Genomic DNA, 20,441 nt, shown 5'->3' on the forward strand with positions numbered 1-20,441 from the left:
AATATCTAAAATACACAAAATATATGTAAATCTATGTAAATATCTAAAATATATGTAAACATTTACTAGATTTCAAACGAAGACTTGTTTTACAAGGATTAAAAACTTAACTGGCTGTAATGCCAACAGAGTAATTCCCCTAACATCAAACTTTTCAGGCCTAGAATATAAAACACAGCATTTACCTGGCTGTGTTTGTGGGATTCGTGGGTGTGGAGATGTTTTTGGTTTAGGAGGAGCTCGCGGTATCTCCTTGAGAGCTAAAAAAACAGGATACAGGTTTGGAGCTCTTGAGCTCTTTAAGAATCACAATACCTAAGCCTCTAGGATTTTAAAGATGTTTGTTGAGTGACTGAAGACCTAAATACACAGTAATTAATGCAATTAAATCTCCCAAAGAGCCACAAAATATAGGAAGATAATTTTCTTATTAAAATGGAAAACACAAGAAGGCACATTAACTGGTATCCGAGATATTCAGCTGGAAAATGAAACTGTTGGAATTTTATAAATATCTACTTCAAGTACATTTTAAGTAGGTTAAAAATAAATTTCCTAATAAAAAGAATTCACCCTTTTTTATTAGGTAATATCATTCTATCAGAATATCCCAGTATAATATTTTAAGTGCAAAGAGATATGATTTCTTCAAAATAAAAAGCATACATTTTTACATTCCAAATGTACCTAAAAAGTGAATGCATCTTAATAGTAAATGCTAATGGGAAAAAAATTCATCTTGTTAAACAAAACACAATTTTTACTGGTCATATGGGGAAAAAAACTGAATAGAAATAGAAAGGATACATTATTGAAGAAAATTATTCTTTTGCTGGGCAATTCCCAAAGAAGTTCCAGGATACTCAGGTTAAAAATCAATTATTTCTTCACCAAGAAAGTTAAAATTATATTCTGCTGGAGGAATAGAATTATCGAACGCAAGGTGGCAGCTTGTGGAAATAACTCATTTGGTTGGGCTAAGTGTGTTTGGGATAAAGAGAGGTAAGAAGAAACAAAATGGTTTTCACGGTGATGGAGTTTCAGGCACCTTAAGAAAATCTTGCTGAAAGTAAGTGTTATTAGACAAAAGAAGTTTCTAAAGAGTCTGTAGAGACTTCTTCCTGATATTTAAAATACACAAGGCTTGCAGTGGTGTCAGTGGACTCTTCTCGCCTGTAGAGAGATGAAACAAGCTACGCAGGAGATGACACAGGTTTAGGAGCCTGGAACCTGGAGATTTAGTGCTCCCTTTGCTCATCAGTTGGTCTACAGGCTCAGATTTTTCATCAACAGTAACAGGATTTTTAAGAGCTCTTCCAACCCTAAAATTCTACACTGCGAGAGTTTCTGTAGTCTTGTGATATTCTCTCAACCCCTTTGCTTGCTGAGGTTCCTACTGATAGGCTATCTGCTTCCCTCAGGGTCTAAGAGAGACCATCTGCAGGGAGATGGATGTCATGAGGCAATTCTACAAAAAATGATTCAGAATGAATGAGATTAGTATCACTACTAATATTCACAATTCAGTATTTCAATCATATTGATTACAGCTGCTGAAAACAACTTTGGAAAAGTTACAGATGATTAACACATACCCAGTTAGTGCAGTCAGTGTGGAAGTTTGGTAAAAATTAAACTGCAGAATTGAATAGGCAAAGTTTAACAGGATATTTCAGAGGACAATGAATGAAATTAATATCCATATCTCCTTTGGAAATAGAACCCTAAGAAATAGTTTAATGGCTACCAAAATACAAGTTTGGGCTTATTTCTAACAAACTGCTATGCCAAGAATGCCTGTAGATTGAGGGAAGTTTCCCTTGTAAGAAGCAGCACATTTATCCAAGCTGATGATTTGTTTTCCTCAATGTCAGATTCCACCATCAAGTAAATCTTTATGACTTGCCAAGCAACTGGTTTGATTCAAGATTTCTCTTATTTGGATGCAGTGAAATGGCCAAACCACCACATGAAGGAGCAGTAGAAACAAGTAAGGGACCTGAATAACGACATGCTGACTGGCCAGTTGTACCCTTCATGTGGACTGCACAGTGAAACCCACTTCTGGAAGCTTCTGTTACTCTCAAACACAAGTCAGATGCCTAAAGTCCTTTTTACATGGCCAGAGACCTTGTAAAATTAGTCAAGATGACAAACTATTTAAAATTAGGGTATACATTTATATTTTAAAATAGAATATAAATGTTCTTCCCCAGGAACAGTCCTGTTTCCTGTATAGAAAACTTGCAGAGTAGCTGAGAGGTGCTTTTCAGTTATGCCCTAAAGAATATTCACAACACTGCTACGTGACTGGCTATAGACTGTGGACAGAAGGAGAAGTGGGGCACAGAACCGCAGGATCAGCCATCAAAGCCTGTGAGCAGTGATTAAGTTAGGGCTTCTGATAACTAGTAATGGTGCCCACGTATTATCTTTCCATTCTTATAAAATCTGCAAACACTCACCTTCTACATGAAATACAAAAAATGTATTTACCCGCGTCGGTCTGAGGCTCATCTGGGCTGGGTAGGATTACAGTTTGGGAAGGCAGAGGTGACGTTTCTATGGTAACTGAAGGAAAGTACCCAGGGTTACTATAATGTTTCACACACCTTGAGTACAGAAGACAGAAAGGATGGTAAAAAGATTGGGAAAAAAAAAAAAAAGAAAGAAAAAGAAAGAAAATAGCAAGTCTGCAGCAAAATAGCACTCCGTCGTAATGCATTTAAAAATTGCTTAGAGATGCCAGATTACAAAATACTTTCAAATATCCTTATTTTTTAAAACTGCACTCCACCCTAGTACCTCCCCAACAATGCTAGAAAGATACATTCAATACTACCCATAAAGAGAAAAACAGTACTAAAAACTGTTAAAGCCTAAGCCGTTTAAGAAGCACTGAATTTTACTTGTCTAATGGAAAAAAAAAACATGTAAATGAATGGGATGAAATGAGGGTTAATACAAAGTATGTTGCTTGGGCAGAAAGTATAAATGGATTATCACACACAAAATATTATCTGTAATATTCAACACAATACCAAGCTGGCAGAATGTTCAATGTTAGAAAGAAGATGCTTTAGATTCGATACTTTGGGTGACTTGAGAGAGAGACCAAGGTCTAAACACAAAACTGAATGGGAGAAGATACTTTGTGGACAATGGTTATGAAGAGAAGCACCTAGAAAGAAAATTAAGTGCCATGACAAAGACTGATGCTGCAACATGAATTCACAATGACGGAGAACCTGGGTTCTCCTGTGATGCTGGCAACGCGGACAAAAGTTGCTGAGATGTGTCATTACCTAGCGTGGTCTCGGGCGGTTCAGACACATATGTAATAGATTCCACAGCTGCATCAAAACAAAGGAGAACAATTTAAGAAACTGTAAGATGAAGCTATAGTCAAATATGTCTTTCCTGAATATCAACACACCTAATTCTCTTGAGAATTTGCATCCTATTTTCGCAGACAGGACAATGGACTTAGATAAGAAGAAAGAGGACCAAGAGGGAAATCGTTTTCTATAACCCCAATCCTCCAATTAATATTTACGCTTTAACTGTCACTAACTGACCATCCGATGTTATTCTGCCTCATTATTTACATACCACAGAGAAACTGACACTTATTTCTGTTTTCAGAGCGTCAACTATTATTTTTTAAATCCAAGAATTTTGGAAGCTATAGCTCTTCAAAGCCTTTCAGTTGTAGAACAAATACCCTAGTTTGAACTTTCACGTTCCATGAAACACAACAGGTGCTAATAAACATTTATTTTGAATAAATGAATCAAAGCATGAAGACCTTTACCACCTTCAGTCTTTGTCTCCTCTGGCCTGAGTGGTGCTTTGGCAGCAGGATATACATAATCTGTTCCAGTCAGTGCTAGGGAAGAAGCAGGGAGTGGCTGGTTAGTGACGGACAACCCACAGCACTCTGAAATGGAATACTGGCTAATGTGAGAATAGAGGTTAATTTTCTTCAGTAGATACATTTGTGAGAAGAAATAACATTGAGGTAGATTATGAAGATGATTACAATTTAAGAGGGCAAAAATGAAGGCAGTGTGCACTGTGGGACACCCTGCCCCCCATACACACACGATAATGGGCAGGGTCTACAGCAATTTCCACCTGGAGCAAAGCAGATAATTTCACTTCTTTACATACTTTTTTAAAAAGAACTCTAGTCAGAAAAAGACATACGGTGAGTCCTTTGAAATGAGGAGGAATCCTAAAAACAACGTGAAAATGAAAACTAGGACATGCATATCCATATTAAAAAAGTGATCAGAATATTAAAAAATGAAATTGTGTGTTCAGAGTGAGAGGAAACTAAGTGAGGAAACCGTGAAACTTGCACAGCAATACAGCAGACACAAACGCGATGTGCTGCATACAACATTTGACTCTCAAGATTCACTGGATGAGCACAGACAAGACGTGAGGAGCTATGAAATGTCACAAAGCATGAGAACATCCCAAGATGACTTCTGCAATGAGATGGAAAAGCGCATATAGCTGACTTCCCCTTAAGGAACACGATTACCTATCGCTTCCCTTGATGACTCAGTGCTAAATGTAACCGATCCCAGGACTTCAGAAACTAGCAAAAAATACAAAATGGTGCATTTGATCACAGATGGGTTGTTGTGAGCATTGAATGAGTTCATACAAACTAAGTATTTAGGCAAGTGCCTTGGACTTGTAAGTGCTCTGTGTCACCTATTATCATAATAACAATAATATTATTAACACTAAAGGAAGCTCTAATAACTGAACTGAATTCATAATTTTATAAGTGTTGTAGGTTATCATGAATAATCAATCTTACACCATCAACATAAACACCAAAATGCCATTTAGGTAATTAAAAAATACACAAAGGGGATGAAAAGGAATTACAATCCTACACTAGAAAAAAAAAAATAAGATCCAGTGTTTCAAAGTAAACGTCAAAGGGTTGCAACCACATTTTAAAACTTTGTTTTTAATTTTGAAGGGTAATAATGTTCAGGCTTATATTGTGTAAGGTGAAGTTTTGTTATCTTCACTGAATTAAGAACTTTCCCCTTCCTTAGTGGTCACTAACAAGTGAGCATTCTTTTCACATAGCAGAGCACAAATTTAGCGTATTACTAAAGAGAACCACAAGTTTGTAACTTAGTGAAAAATAAAGGTGAGTAACAAAATCAATTCTTCTAAGTGGCTCTGTTGACTACTTAATTAGGTACATGATTATTCTCTAATATGATACAGAGCAAACACAATAAAATGAAGGTAAGTACTTCTATGCAGTTGAATAAAACAATTAATATAAATATAATGTACTACTAATTTAACACCAATATGTGCAATCATGGAAAGAACATGTACAATATACAGTTATTAAATGCGTATTTCCTTTTGCATTTTTTAATATTTGGAAATATAACACTTGGAGTGTGTCCCCTGAAAGTCATGGTGTACCCAAACAGATCTAATAATCTATTTACCGGTTTGACTTTGTGTAATTTCTAGGCTTGGTGATGTCACTGGTTTCAAGATAAGAGTTTGCAGTTCAGTGGGAGCTGAAAGAAGAGGGTGTAAGTTGTCAAAGTAATTATGGATAATTTATTTCACAGGATTTAGACAAAGGTAGCAACATGTAGGTCTTCGAAATTGCAGGGTATGGAGAGACATGCAGAATATGAGTTATTTAAAACAGAGATTGGCAAATTTTGACCCTCTCCAATCCAGCCCTCTTCCTGGCCTGTGAGCTAAGAATGGTTTTTACATTTTTAAATGCTAGAAAAAAGTTAACAGTGATATTCTGTGACATGTAAGACTGGTATGAAATGCAAATAAATTTTTACTGCAACAGAACCACACCTACCAACTAAGATGATTCAAGGCATATTTACTTATCACTTATATCCTGGCTTTGGTTATCTTCAAGCTCCAATAGCAGAACTGAGTAGTTGTGACAGAAACTGAATGATCTGCAAAGTCTAAAATATTCACTATCTAACTCTTCATATTAAAAAATTTACTGATTTGCTGATCCCTGATTTTCACCATCCTTCTAGAAAAAACAAGAGCCTATTTGAAAAAATTAGGTTCTCAGTGACTACTGTTATCTGAATCTAAATTCTCACAAGGGCTTTCTAAGAGTTTCCTACAGCTGATTTCATGACAGTAACGTTAACAAAATGTTCCATATCATCTGGTAGTGTTCTGTTCTGTGTTCCAATTTGACCACCCCATTGGGTATCCTCAGTAGGTGTTAAATTTTTTGGTTTTATTTTGCTGTTCTCACCATTCTATCCACTAATTCTAATCCTAGTTATTTCAAAGCCCAACTATTCTCTCTCAGCCCACATAGATCCTTGACTCCTTCAAATATTTTCTCTATTTTTTAACCAAACAAGCTGCTTTTGTATAAGCAAATTGTCTTATAGCTAAGAAAAACTCAAGAACTGGTTTTCTTCACAATTATATTGCACTTTGTTCAAGAGGTAAAACATGCCCTTACTTTTGATCTCCACCTCTGTTCCACACCCCATGCCACTCAACTGCTAATATGGTGCTGGGACCACAGAGGGCAAGAAAATGTCTGTTTACCTAAGCCAAAGAAAGAGTGCTATTTTAAAAAGATTTGCATGGAATAGAGTGATCAGAGAACTGAATAGGATACATCTTTTGTCAGAGAAAATCCTTATGCATTTGACTACCTTAGAGATTTCCTCCAAGCGTGAACCTTCTGGTCAATAAGCAAGTGTAGAGGTGCTAACCACTCTATGCACCTTCTCTCTTAGAGGGCATGGAGGTGGGAGGTGCCAGTTAGCAAGCCACAACACTGTTACTTTTGGGACACATCTGCAATGGGCTGGAAGGACTGTTTAAACCAAAATCATTAGATTTTCCTGGTTTCAACTCTGAAGCTTTGAGAAATTTAAAGCTTGGCAGAAGGATATTTTCCCCCACGTTTCAAAATTAAAAGAAGAAAATCTTGAGCTGCTATTGTATTTGTAGGTTTAGAAACCATCAACAGCAAAGTACAGGGACCAATGTTTTCTAAAATATTAGATTTTCTTGAGTTTATTGTCAAAGTTTGAAAAATTTTATTTTAACAAGCTAATTTGTTCCTTATCACTGAGGATCTTTTAGACCAAAATAATACCAACATTTGTTAAAGATATAGATATTAATATGTGTAATTAGATACTCAGAGAGATTCCTGCTTAGTACAAGTTCAGAACCAATGCTGAACTGTAAGTAAAAGCCACATGCATTGATGATGAGGAAGCCTTTAACTTCTATTCACTAGAATTGATACTTTCAGGAAGCAACTTTTTTTTTTGATAATTAAATTTAACAAGGAAACTTCATTCTTCAAAATAGGAAGAGAATAATGAGAATATCACAAAAATCTGATAGAAAGTAAGTTGCTCAGAGAAATTTCATTGTACTTAATTATCATTTTACAGGTCTAAATACCAACTATTTAGCGGAACAGTCTGGGCTTCAGACTTTTCACTGAATCACATAATAAAATGTTAAAGGGGGTTTCATGGAAGATAGATCTCCTCAGCTGAATCCAGGGACATCTGTTAAAAACAACAGGTAGCACTTGAATTAAGACTCCTGACTACTTATAAGACGAAGTACGAAACAGAATTACAACAGCAGCCTAAGGAAGCAGGAGCCACTCTGGCCACGACAGTGATGAAGTGGCTTTTTAGCAAGTGGAAAAGCATTTAATGAGGTCACAAAAATCATTACCTAATGTTGTTTCTGGAGCTTCAGAACTATGAACAACCGGTTCAAAGCTTGTAGCAGGAACTATCCAAAAACAACATGAACACAGGAAAGTTTAAACACTCATAGAAAGTCTTTAACTTTTCTTTCAAAATGTTAGCTCAAATGACAAGCAATTTTTTTAAACTTTTGAATTCACAGAAAGCTGTCTCTGTAGCTAGAAACAATTCCTTGCAGAAGGTAAGCACAACCTTCGAACTCTGCTATGAATCTTAGTATCATCAACATGAGGCTTTCCTAGGAAGGGTGTTTGATTTTCTGGTTCTAATATGAAAGCTTGGTTTGTTCAGGCGATATACAGGAAAAAAAATATGAAAGTAATGTTGCATTTCTGGGAAACGGAAAAAAATAACTATGTTTATGTACTCTTGGCTATAATAAATAGATCACATACATTTAGATGTAGATATAGCCATAAATAACCAGAAGTGATTATGCCAATCTTGCTATAAATAAGAGACACCAAGAACCTCATCCAGGAAGCAACTGCTAACCATACCTCAATGCCTTGACTCTTAGGGAACATGAAGGATATTACTGTCCATCAGAGGCATTGCTCTGGGACATCACTGGGACAGACTGCTAGGGCTCATCCCTCAAACCATGGAATACCACATTTACCCAGTTTGGTCTGAGGTGCTTCAGGGCTTGGTGTGGTTTTAGGTCTGGGACGTGGACGGCGAACTCGTGATGTTTTAGAAGCTGAAGGAAGAAATGCTGGATTACTCTAGTGAAGGTGGTTTTGGAAATAACATTCTAGATTATCTAAACTATGTTACATTTTCTTGAAATTTAAGGCATATATTTTTAAGATTCAAATACTTTATCCTATTTTGTTAATTCTTTTATCACTGAAGATTCTTGAGAGGTAAAACTCACACATAAAAGAATCTTGTAAATCTGTAACTTTAAGAAAGGTAAGGACTATAATCAAATCGTAGGTGGTTCACACTAACAAATTTAAATATGTAAAAAAATCCATGGTACCAAAGAAATTGTTACGATTTAGTAGAGAGTACAAAGACATTACCAATTTGTTTTAAATTCAGCTTTAAATGTGATCACAGTTTAGGCAAAAGTATGTGACACAAATTCAAATCAAATTACATGGTAGACAGATATTCTGTCCATGCTTTCCTTTTAAAACCAACAGGTAGCTTCTTTTTAGAATCTTCAATACTCTTAATAAAAAGAAAAATAAAGTTGAAGAACAGCAAAGGATGATCAGACCGTCTTATGAAGCTGGTGATAATGTGATTATGATGATGATGGAATGGGTTGACAATGAGCAGGAGAAAAAGTGTTGAGGAACATAGAATATCATTACCTAATGTTGTTTCTGGAGCCTTGGTTCTAAGAGTGACAGGTTCAAGGACTGTAGAGAAAACTGGTCAAAAATAATAAAGTAAATGAGAGATTTTAAAAACTCATTTGAAGACTAATTGCAGATACTAACTACTATATATAAAATAGATAAACTACTATATATAAAAGATGCAATAGTTCTACTGTATAGCACAGGGAACTACATTCAATATCTTATAGTAACCTATAATGAAAAAGAATATGAAAATGAATATATGTATGTATTTGTATGACCAAAATATTATGCTGTACACCAGAAAACGACACATTGTAAACTGACTATACTTCAATAAAGTCAATTTTTAAGCTTCAGAACTGAGAGAAAAGAGACACACACTTGCTCTTTGCAAATTTGACCAAATTGTGGCTACTATCCATTAATCTCATAAATAGACATAGCATTGCACCTTGCTCAGTACCACTGTGGTCAGCAAGAATTGTAGATGTTTGATTAGCTGACTCTTGCTAGTATAAAGATTCTGATGGACAAGTCTTTTATACATTTATATAATATATACTTTCCTAACTCTACTAGAAAATGCATTTATCAGTCTACTTATGCTTCTAAGCAAGTTGAGATAAATGTCCACTATTTTGTCTACTATTTCAATACTCATGTGTATAATAATGAGTTCATATGTTTGGACGGATAAGGAGCAATGTGACGAATAGAGTGTGGTCATCAAAACTTCAAAGTGGTCCCTGATTCGATAAACATAAAGAAACTCTGTCAAGCCCTGTTAGAGAAGGAGAGTCAGCCTACTCTCTCGTGAAAACCCATCATTTAAGTGTTCAAGACTTAGGCACACTTAAATATTTGACCATTAACTAAAAACATCATTCCCTGAAACAACAGATCCACAAAAATAATCACATAGATCCTAATCTGATAAAAAGTAACATGATCAAAGAAACATGGTATTATCACAATTGATGAGGAAAAAGCAAGTGATCAAAATAAGGGATAGATGGAAGTTCACGTTTGGAAGGAAGCTTAAAATAGCCAGTGTTGTTCTAACAAATGTACATGATCACATGACACAATGTTGAGCAGTTTCCTGGCAGTTGGACATCCTGAAATTAGTATATACCCAGTTCTCTTAAGTTCAACAGATAACTTGACACAGAGCTTAGCATAGTTGCAAGATGCAGGAGAACTTGTGGCTACAATGGTATGACAATGAGCAGGAAAAGCACTATTCGAAGATTTCTGGAGCTTCAGTTCTAGGAGTACCAGGTTCAAGATCTTTAGTAGGAACCAGTCAAAAGCAATAAAATAAACACTTGTGAAAAGTCAGCAAATTAAATCTCACCAGTAAAATATTGCTTCAATAGGTATATAACAATCTGAAATTTTTTTCTGAAATTACATACTTCTTAAAGATTTGTTCACCTAAAGCTAGATAAATGTTCTTTTATGAGACAGTTTCATAGCCTACACAATCTGGTAAATATCTCAATAGAATCAACACGACATTCTCCTAGGTGTCTAAGCACCTAATTCCAATCACTGTAGAAAACTGACCTAGGAAACTTGTTTAAACATCTCACCAAATATATATTCATGTAACTATTCTGGCAATTGCTGGCTTTTCTGTAGAAGTTTTAAGATAAAAGCACGTTTAGTTTTCATCACAAGAAAAAGATATATTTTTTCTATTCCTTTAATTTTGCATCTATATGAGATGATGGATCAAACTAAGTAAAGTTATTGTGGTAATCATTTCATGACGTATGTAAGTCAAATCATTATGCTGTATACCTTAAACTTCTAAGTGCTGTATGCCAATTAGATATCAATAAAACTGGAAGAAAAAAAATGGCATGTCTAGAGAAGCCTAGATAAAATAGCTTTTATGTTTGAAAGGAGGCATAGAAAAGAATTAAGCAAAGTGAACCTGGTAGAGCTTGTTGAGAATTCATACTTGGAAACAGGCTGAGACCTTGTTTGAGGCAAAGTTACTCAGCAAATCAGGATAAGGAACATCTAGTATATGGAGCCCTGTAGAGCAACTCTCTGCTCTAATCATAAAAATGGGCACCCTGTATAGGTGGGAGAGACTGTCACAGGAGAGACCACTGATGCTTCTAGGGTCAGGTCCAGACTTCTGAGTCATACCTTCAAGGACTTTCCTCAGCTGCTCTAATGGACCCTTCCAAACTCAGCACTACCATCATCACTTAGAAGCAGAACCTCCCTTGTGCCAGAAGCCTGTCATCTCTGGTTGGTCTCTCTATCTCCTCTCTTTCTTTCTCTGTTCTTCTCCATGATTTTAAGACTCAACTACTTTCCAACTCTTTATTCCCATCCTTCACAAACTTTCCTCTCTTTAAGCTCAGAGATGCTTACAACCCCTGCAAAACACAGCTCAATTTGTGCAGACATACTGCCTTGGTTCAGTCTTTTAACGTTTCACATTGGGGCAGGTTCTGAATCTGACGATACTACAGACTGAGAAGTAAACACAAGCTGCCTACTTCGGTGATATTGTCACAGCTGTCGATGGGCTGTGGGATGATGGAAGGCACTTCATGTTTGTTTCTTGAAACAAAAACACTTGGTTCCATTTAAGACACTCTGTCTTTAAGAATGGAATGAAATAAGAAAAAGTAAAAAAAACACACAGTAAGAGAGTAAGTCCTTAAGGATAAAGCACAAGGTATTCAGCTGCCACACAAGCCTCCACCATCATGTTCTCCTTTGTGACCTCACTGTGGGAGGCAGCAGCAGATCACTTTGTGAGTCTCCCCATAGACAGCTCGCCTGGGCTATCACTCTCACTACCAGTGTCAATCCCAGACTCCCAAGAGCTGCAAGGACTCACTCCTTTAACAAGAAACCCACATTTACCCAGCTTGGCTTGAGGTGCCTCAGGAGTTGGTGTGGTTTTAGGTTTGGGACGTGGACGACGGGTCCGTTTTGATGTTTTAGAAGCTGAAGAGAGAAAACCTTCAGTTACTATGGAGTCTGTAGTTCAGAATCTATGGGTAGCATGACACGTGGCTCTAAATAATATAACTTACTACATTTCCTCCTATTTTAGGAAATGTGGCTTATAGACTTTTTAATTTAAAGCTTTCACCCTTATTATAATAGTATATATATATATTTACAATTGAAAGTTCATTGGGAGTGAGTCATATATAAAAGTAAGTTACTTATTCAAGAAGTGAAGAATCATTCGTAGAACTCTTCTTTGAATAAAAAAGATAAGAATCACTTCTAATATATTTTGGCAGTGGTGATAGCCAGGTACAAACTCTTTGACAGTTTACTAAAATCAGACCATGTAATTAACTAAAATGTCAGTTAAAGAACAAATACCAGATAGTTAAAAAAAAAAAACAAAACAGTAGACCTTTAGATCCACAAAGAACCCCCCTGACAACATAACAGTTATTAGAGTCAAGAGAACTGCTTTAGAAATCCAGCTTTAACAAAACATTGGTTAAGAAACACATAAGATGATGAAAGCAATTTCAGATGGTTACATGTACAACAGTTGACCTGAGTTAGGTTCATGCGTGGTTCTCTTAAAAACAAGGGATGCCTTATTTTAAGAGTCAGAGTCTTCAGTGTTTTTAAGGATGAAGAATATAACGGAGTGACAATATAACGGAGCTTATGAAGCAAAAGAATTTGTAGCTATGATGTTGATGGAATGAACCTGACAATGAGAAGGAAAAGCACTTACTGAGGATCAGAATGTGTTATTACCTTTTGTTGTCACCCAAGCCTCAGTTCTGAACGTAACAGGTTCGAAGTCTGCAGTGGGAACTGACCAAAAGTATTACAAATAAGCCAAGTGATTGTTTTAAATAAAAGAAAACTCAAAACATTTACTTCAAAAAGAATCTCAAGTTTCTAGTACTACATAGCAACTTTTAAAAACAGTTAAACTAGAAAAGTAAACAGTTGATTTCCTAAAATTTGGCCATACCTAAGTCAGGTATCTATTTTCTTATTCCTCCATCTTTGATTATTTGATTTTAATTAATAAGCCCAAGTGGGATGTGTGGTTATTGCTAAGAACTTACCTTTGGAAAGAGACTGAGCTCCTTTTATATCATCTTTTATCATAAAATATTTTTTGAAGACAAAAATCACCTTTTAATTTAAGAAATAAAGATTAGGAATGATAAAGTCTCACAGAGGAGCCTGATTGGGCAACAAAAAGGTTAAGAACTGGTGCTCAATTTGAATGGATAATGAAGGAAGGTCTCACTAAATCTGAGATTCATAATTTAATCTTTCAATCTTTGGTACCTGTTCCATATTAACTAGTAAAATAAGAACATATTATTACCGAAATAGAAACAAAACAACAAAATACTATGCAAGTAGGGAAAAGGTAGAAACATAGATGGGCAGTGAATGGATCCTCTTGGCCTTATGAGAGCTATTAATGGCTTTATCTGTCTAGATAAGAAGTAGATCTGTGATAAGTTTGAAAACCAGTTTTACCAAAAACGACTGCTGCAATGAAACACAGAATGGCACTATTTCAAATAGGCTACATGGCAAATAAGTATCCTGAAGTAAGTTCCTGCAGGACTTGTTCTATGAAAAACAGCTGGTAACTTATGAGTTTTCATAATTTTAAGAGGAAAATAGATGAACGACCACAAACAATAAAAGCACTGTCACACGAAGCAAGATGAAACCCTGGGTCTGACAATAAGCAGGATAAAGCTTGTTGAAAACACAGTGTCATTACCTAATGCTGTTCCTGGGGCCTCTGGTCTAAGAGTGACAGGTTCAAGGTCTGTGGGAACTGACCAAAAAATAATAACAGTAAATCAAAGAGATTTAAAAATACATGAAAACTTAAAACATTCACATCCCAACAAAACTTGCTTGTGTATCATCCTTTCTACAGAAACAAAGAAACAAAAAATAATTGAGAGAAAGAGTAGATGACTGTTCTTTGAAGATTTGGCCAAACTATAGTCATGGTCAGTCTTAGGCTTAGCCTTGGAACTATCTCGAGGATCTTAAACATAAAATTCTCCTAGTTTTTAGCTAATGGATTATAATTAATATGGAAAACTCTATCCTGGAAAATATTTTTAGGCATTTACCTAACAGTGAGAAAAGAAACTCTCTTTAAAATAATCTGATCAACCAGTACTCCTGTAGAAGCTGAAAATGAGCACTTACTGTTTTCAAGTAAACATGGGCACAACAGACAGTGTAAGTTTGAAACAGACGTAAGAATTACTGGTTGAAGTAGACTCTGATGATCTTGCCAAGAATTCATCTATGGAAAGAGTCTGAGACCTCTGCCCAAACCAATGGCACATAAAAGAGCAGGATAAAGATGGTTACTCAGGCTGTAAAACTCAGTAGAGCACCTCTCTGGCCTAAGACCAGAAAAAGTGGAAATCAAAGACAGTTGCTGTCTCTGTGTCAAACCTAAATTCCTGAATCAGGTCCTCAAAATCCTCTTTCAACTGATCAAATGGACCCATCCCAATGCAGCATCATCAACGGCCATGTTTTGACCACCTGAAGTAGGACAGTCTGTTCTGGGCACCCCCCGCCCCAGCCCCTAACCACCACATGTCCTGTCCTGCCCTGGTCCACGTTTCCCTCCACTCATTCAAATTCTGTAGTGGGCCCCAAGTCCAAGGTCCAAGTCCAGTCCACTTTGATCTTTCCCTTCATATCGTGCAAACATATTCTCAACGTTACTGTTTTAGAACTAAAGTAAGTCTCCTACAGCTAGCACATCACCCATAGATGCCAATATTGGTCCAGGAATATGCAAGGGACTTACAATTTGTTTATTCACTTGAACTGAATCTACAGGCTCTGCTAAAGAAGTTTTACCTTTAAGATGCAAGTGGAATTCGACAGTAAGAAATATACTAAATGTATATCAAAGAAGACTCTCACATGGAAAGAATAAGGTATTCTGGTACCAACTGTATCTCATCCAGTCATATTCTCCCAGACACCTGGGTAGAGGAGACATCACTGATGCCACCGCATGACGTCACGCTTAGAGAGAATAAGAGCTTGGCACTGCTTTGGGTTCTCACTGGGACAGGCTACTAGGGCTCACCCTTAAACCAAGGAATCACACATTTACCCAGTGTGGTCTGAGGTACTTGAGTGCTCCAAGTGGCTTTAGGTCTGGGATGTGGACAAAGAGGTCTTTGCGATGCTTTGGTAGCTAAAGAAAGAATAGCCTTTGTTATTCTATGTCTTATGGCTCTGGATGCTAAAGGAGAGGTTTTTCCAAACCCTATTAGATTTTTCAAAGTTCCATGAAATTGTAGTTTAAAAGTTTCACTCCTTTTACTGCCAAAGCATCTTGGTTTTATCAGAGGGTACTTTGGAGGCAAACTCATGAATATAGTCAAGTTACTCATTCAAGGCATGAAAATTAGCACTTGTAATGAGATACATCATAGAACTTCCTCATTGGGAAAAATGATTAAGAAGGAAGACTCAGTTCTGGTGCAAGGGGAGGGGAAGAGAGGGTCACACTAAGGAAAAGGCTTACAATTTAAAATTTCAGAATTGGATAATTTCCTATCTATCAAATTAGTAGTAAAACACATCAGTACGTAAAACACCAACGAAGAAACAAACATACCATGCAAACAGTTTTTTAAAAGTCTAGAAACTTAGATGTGCAAAGGAGCTTAAGAAAAGCTATTATTGCTGGTCAGCTTAGGTCAGAAATAGATCCCAATTTGCTGTAAACTCAGCTTTAACACAAAACACTGTTCAACGAAGCACAAGACAATGTGACAATGTCAAATACGCTACGTGGCAGGTAAATGTTTTGAACTCAGCTCATGCCTGCTCTCGTAAAAACAGGAAACTTGTTTTTAAGAGGCTTCCGCACTCTTCAGATGAAGAAAGTGACTGAATGGCAATGAAGGATGGTCATCGCGTGAAAGAGGAAAAGCTACATGATGGGGATGGAGACTTAGTGGACCTACGAGCAGAAGTACCAGGGAGGGGCACAGGGTCATTACCTAGTGCTGTCCCAGAGGTCTCCGTTGTAAAAGTAACAGGTTCAAGGTCTGTAACAGGAATGTAATAAACAAAAGAGTTCAATCTTTAGTGTATGAAGAGCCATATTGTTCACTTCAAAATGAATCCTGCCACTGTAACATTGCCTCTAGAATAACCTTCAAAATTTTTTTGAATGAAAGGTGTTAGGGACTGAGTTGTGTCTTCCCAAAATCTATGTTGAAGCCCTAACTCCCAAGGTGACTATATTTGGAAATAGGGCCTCTGAAGATGCAGTTAAGGTTAAATGAGGTCATAAAGGTGGGGCCCTAAGCCAACAGGACTAATGTCCTTAGAAGAGGGAGCGACACCCAGGATGTGCATATGCAGAGAAAATGCCAGGGGAGGACACAGTAAGACGGTAGCCACCTATAAGCCAAGGAGAGAGGCCTCAGGAGAAATTAAACCTGCTAATACCCTGATCTTCCAGCCTCCAGAGCTGTGAGAAATAGATTTCTTCTGTTTCAGCTCCCTAGTCTATGACATTTTGGTACAGGCAGCTCTTACAAACTAACAGAAAAAGAAATCAATTGTTTTGCTCACACTTGCCCAAACTTCAGTAAGGGATTTCTTCATCTTACGAGATAGTAATTACCTTTGGTCTCTGTTTAGCAGCACAAGAGGAAAACAGTTCCTGTAGTTAGTGCTTGATGATCTGAATCTACTGTGGTAGACTTTAGGATAATTTTAGGTATTTGCTTAAATACATTTCTAACAAACCTCAAGAAGCATATGAAAAACTAACCTATACTTCTGTGGATGCTGAATTTAAAAAATCTTCTATGTATATCAAATAATGGTTGCAGAAAAAGTTCCCAAAGAACCAAGCAGACATTACACTAATAGCCAAAAATAGCTATGATAATCTTGCTGAGAAAATTCAGCTTTGGAAAGATCTTGTGACTTCTGTCCAAACAAGAAGACTAAGTAAGGGGCAGCCGCTCATCCTGTGGCATCCAGTGAAGCATGTGTCCACTCTCAGTGCAGCAAACATTATCCAAGTGTGGGAAGAAGAGGTTTCTGATGCTCATTAAGAACAACATCAATCTCATTCAACTTCCCACATTGTCATTCAAATGCATCATCCCAACAAAAATGTTTTGCCTGGCACTTAGAAGAAGCAGGAACTCTGCCCACCTCCGGCTGCATGTACATACATCCTATTATTTCATCTTTGCTCATGCTCACCTCTCCACTTGTGCAAATTCTGATATGATTTCAAGGCCCAAACTCCTTCCCTGATGTATTGAAATCCATATTGACTTTACTTCTTTAAGACCTGCTATAGAGGTATGAGATGGAAGAATTTGGGGTCCCTCAATCACCAATTAGGGAAGAACTACAGGCACCCATTTTGGATTACACATGAGTTAGAAGTAAAATATTAAATACTGTCCATTTGAAAAAAAGGATTTAACAAGTCTAACATTTAATGTTTAGGTACCTAAGAAAAACCTTGATTTTTGAAAACACACCCTGCCGTATTTTCATTCTCTAGGCTTTTCATGCAGTAAAATAATTGTGCTCAACTATCCTGCACACTGAAAAGTGTAACACGTCCCCCACTACCTAGAATCAGAGAGAAGATTATGTCTCTTCCAAACATGAACTCCCTGTGAAGCCAAAAATCATTTCACGATTCCCTCACTAGCGGTACGTGGTGGTACATTTTCAACCAGTGACAGGCTACCAGGCTCCTTAAACCAAAAACCCTCCTTTGGTCTGGTGTGGTCTCAGCTAGATGTGGGCTTGGTATGGTTTTAACTTTGTGTTGTGAATGATACGTTCATTGGCATGTTTTTGCAAGTAGAAGATAAACTTAGATACTTTAAAGCTTAAGCTTCTGCAAATTATAGGTTTTTGAAAAAAATCTTCTTTAAGTTCTCCAAAACTTGATCAGTTTTCCTTAGTTTGAGGAAATGTATCTTTATAGTCTGCAAGTTTGCCTCTACCATGCTATTGTATCTTCCTCTGTTATTGAAGGTATTTAGGGGACAAAGTTGACATATAAAATGAAGTTATTAATTCAGATAGCCAAGAATGATTTTTATCACATCCTAGAGTTCCCTGACTGCATTTAAAAGGGTAAGAATCATTTCTAAACTATAGAGGAGGGTAAAGGGGAATCACATTCATCTTAAGAATGGGGCTTACCATGAAAACTTATTAGCCTTCATCACATTATCTGTTAGAAAATTCACTATAAATGTATTATCAAATGTTGACAAAACAACAAAAAAGTAGGCAGATTAAAAACAAAAGGCAGGTGTACAAAGAATATGAAGAGACTTCCCTGTCACAAACTGGTTAGCACAGATCAGGATCAGGGTTCTCCTAAACAGATAAAATTTATCTTAACAGAGAACACTGGTTGAGCTCAGAGCACTAAATAACATGAAAAAAAATTTAAATAAATTCACAAGGCGGGTAAATATCCCAAACTAGCTCCAGGGCTGGCTCCCTTTAGAATAAGAGGTAACCTGTTTATGCATGTTTAACTCGCAATAATGTAACTGAACAGCGGTGGAGTGGAAAGAGCAGAGGGTTAGGCAACGAGCAGAAAAAGTACTTGCTGAAGGTCAGAAAGCAGCATTACCAAATGCTGTCGCTGGAGCCTCTTTTATAGGAGTAACTGGTTCAAAGACTGTAGCCGGAACTGACCAAAAAAAAAAAAAAAAAACAATGAATGTTAAACATTTACACAATCTCAGAGGTACATGGTGTATCTGCACGCAGGTACCAATTTATCCCTTAGGAGGGGCTGTCTATGTACTCAGATAACTGTCCCTGAGAAGTGCCCTAGAAGTTCTTCATTCTGTGATGATGCTCATCTAAGTAATGGACCAAAGTAGACCTACCCATCTTGCCAAAAACTCCTCTTTGGAAAGAGACCATGAACTTGGCCCATCTGGGGTCCTTAAGAGAACAAGGCAAGGGGCAGCCATTCATTCTGTGATGCAGCCGTATGCCTCTGTCCCTCCCCCAAGGGAAAGTGTACCCAGTATGGACACTGATGATGCTCATGTGAAACCCAAAGTTCTAAGATCAATATTAAAAATTACTTTCAACTGGTCCTATGAACCTTCTGAGCTGTAGGGGCTTCAATAAAGTATTCTGATCAGCACTTATAAACCTGGTAGCTTTTATCGGTCAGGGAAGATTCTGTCTCCCTTCACTGGTCCGTCTCCTCTAATGTCCTGTCTTTCTGACACTATTCATCCTTCATCCTCCTAGTTACCAAATTTAGTGATTTCAATGCTCAAGTCCTTCCAAACTATTCTGGCCAACCCGGACTGTTTCTTTAAACCACGAATCAAACTATGGCCCTGAGGACAAATCTTGCCTTGTTTTCATACAGCACACTTCCCTTCCATGTTTAAGTGATTGTTAAAAAAAAAAAAAAGAAAAAAGAGAAAAATATGTGTCAGAGACTATTTGGGTCACAAATACCCAGTATTGACTATCTTGCCCTTTACAGACAATACTTGCCCAACTCCTGCCCTAGGGCTGTACCATGAGTTATACACCACAAGTGCATCACCCTGCAGATAAGTATTTTTAACTAAGTTCCAACTTGACTCTCTTAAAAATCGATGAGTTGTTATTACTCTTCAATATATTAAACAGTAACAGAATGACAATAGACAAGAACACAAGAGTCTTGTGAAGCAGGAGAAGATGAGCTTATGATGGTGATGAAATGATGAAATGGGTCTGAAATGAGCAGAAGCAGATGCTGACGGACATAATGTGTCATTACCTACTGTCGTCCCAGGAGCCTCGGTCCTAAGAATACCTGGTTCAGGGATTGTGGCAGGAACTGATCAAAAGTAATCAAAGAAATCAAAGAGATTTTTGTGAATGCATGGAATGTCAGCAAAGTCATCCTACCGGTAACAATAATGCTTCTAAGGGAGAAGGGGGAGGGGGAGGATGGATGACACACAAAAGCTGTAACACCAAGAGGCAGGAACTCTGGAGGGGGGGGAAGGGGTGGTGATGGGGACGAGGGGGTTATTCTGGGTTCTGTCCTCCACACATAGAACAGAGCTGAAAAGAAGCCCAGACTCTACTCACTAGGTGACTAAGTCCTTAGTGAAAACAGTGGCATTTAATACATTAAGGTGAGAAACAACCTCTCAGATTGTGGTATCACAGTGGACTCGGCATCTCCAGTGCTAAGCAGAGCAAAAGCAGGGGCCTGGCTAGAAGTAAGGATCACTGAAGCCCACTGGATCTCACT

The 20,441-nt window shown here is 37.3% G+C and overlaps 1 protein-coding gene across 1 annotated transcript in view; it reads right to left on the reverse strand.

Moving 5' to 3' along the window:
* Positions 1–20,441, reverse strand: part of ABI3BP (ABI family member 3 binding protein) — a 241,633-nt gene that overhangs the window by 61,798 nt on the left and 159,394 nt on the right. The window contains 14 exon segments of the mRNA XM_032477890.1: positions 186–260; positions 2,497–2,571; positions 3,306–3,353; positions 3,815–3,889; positions 4,553–4,609; positions 5,499–5,573; positions 7,768–7,827; positions 8,425–8,505; positions 9,131–9,190; positions 12,014–12,103; positions 12,887–12,946; positions 13,887–13,943; positions 15,264–15,347; positions 16,162–16,209. Coding sequence (XP_032333781.1) covers positions 186–260; positions 2,497–2,571; positions 3,306–3,353; positions 3,815–3,889; positions 4,553–4,609; positions 5,499–5,573; positions 7,768–7,827; positions 8,425–8,505; positions 9,131–9,190; positions 12,014–12,103; positions 12,887–12,946; positions 13,887–13,943; positions 15,264–15,347; positions 16,162–16,209 — 945 coding nt within the window.

Source organism: Camelus ferus, chromosome 1 (assembly GCF_009834535.1).
Source record: "Camelus ferus isolate YT-003-E chromosome 1, BCGSAC_Cfer_1.0, whole genome shotgun sequence".
NCBI lineage: Eukaryota > Metazoa > Chordata > Mammalia > Artiodactyla > Camelidae > Camelus > Camelus ferus.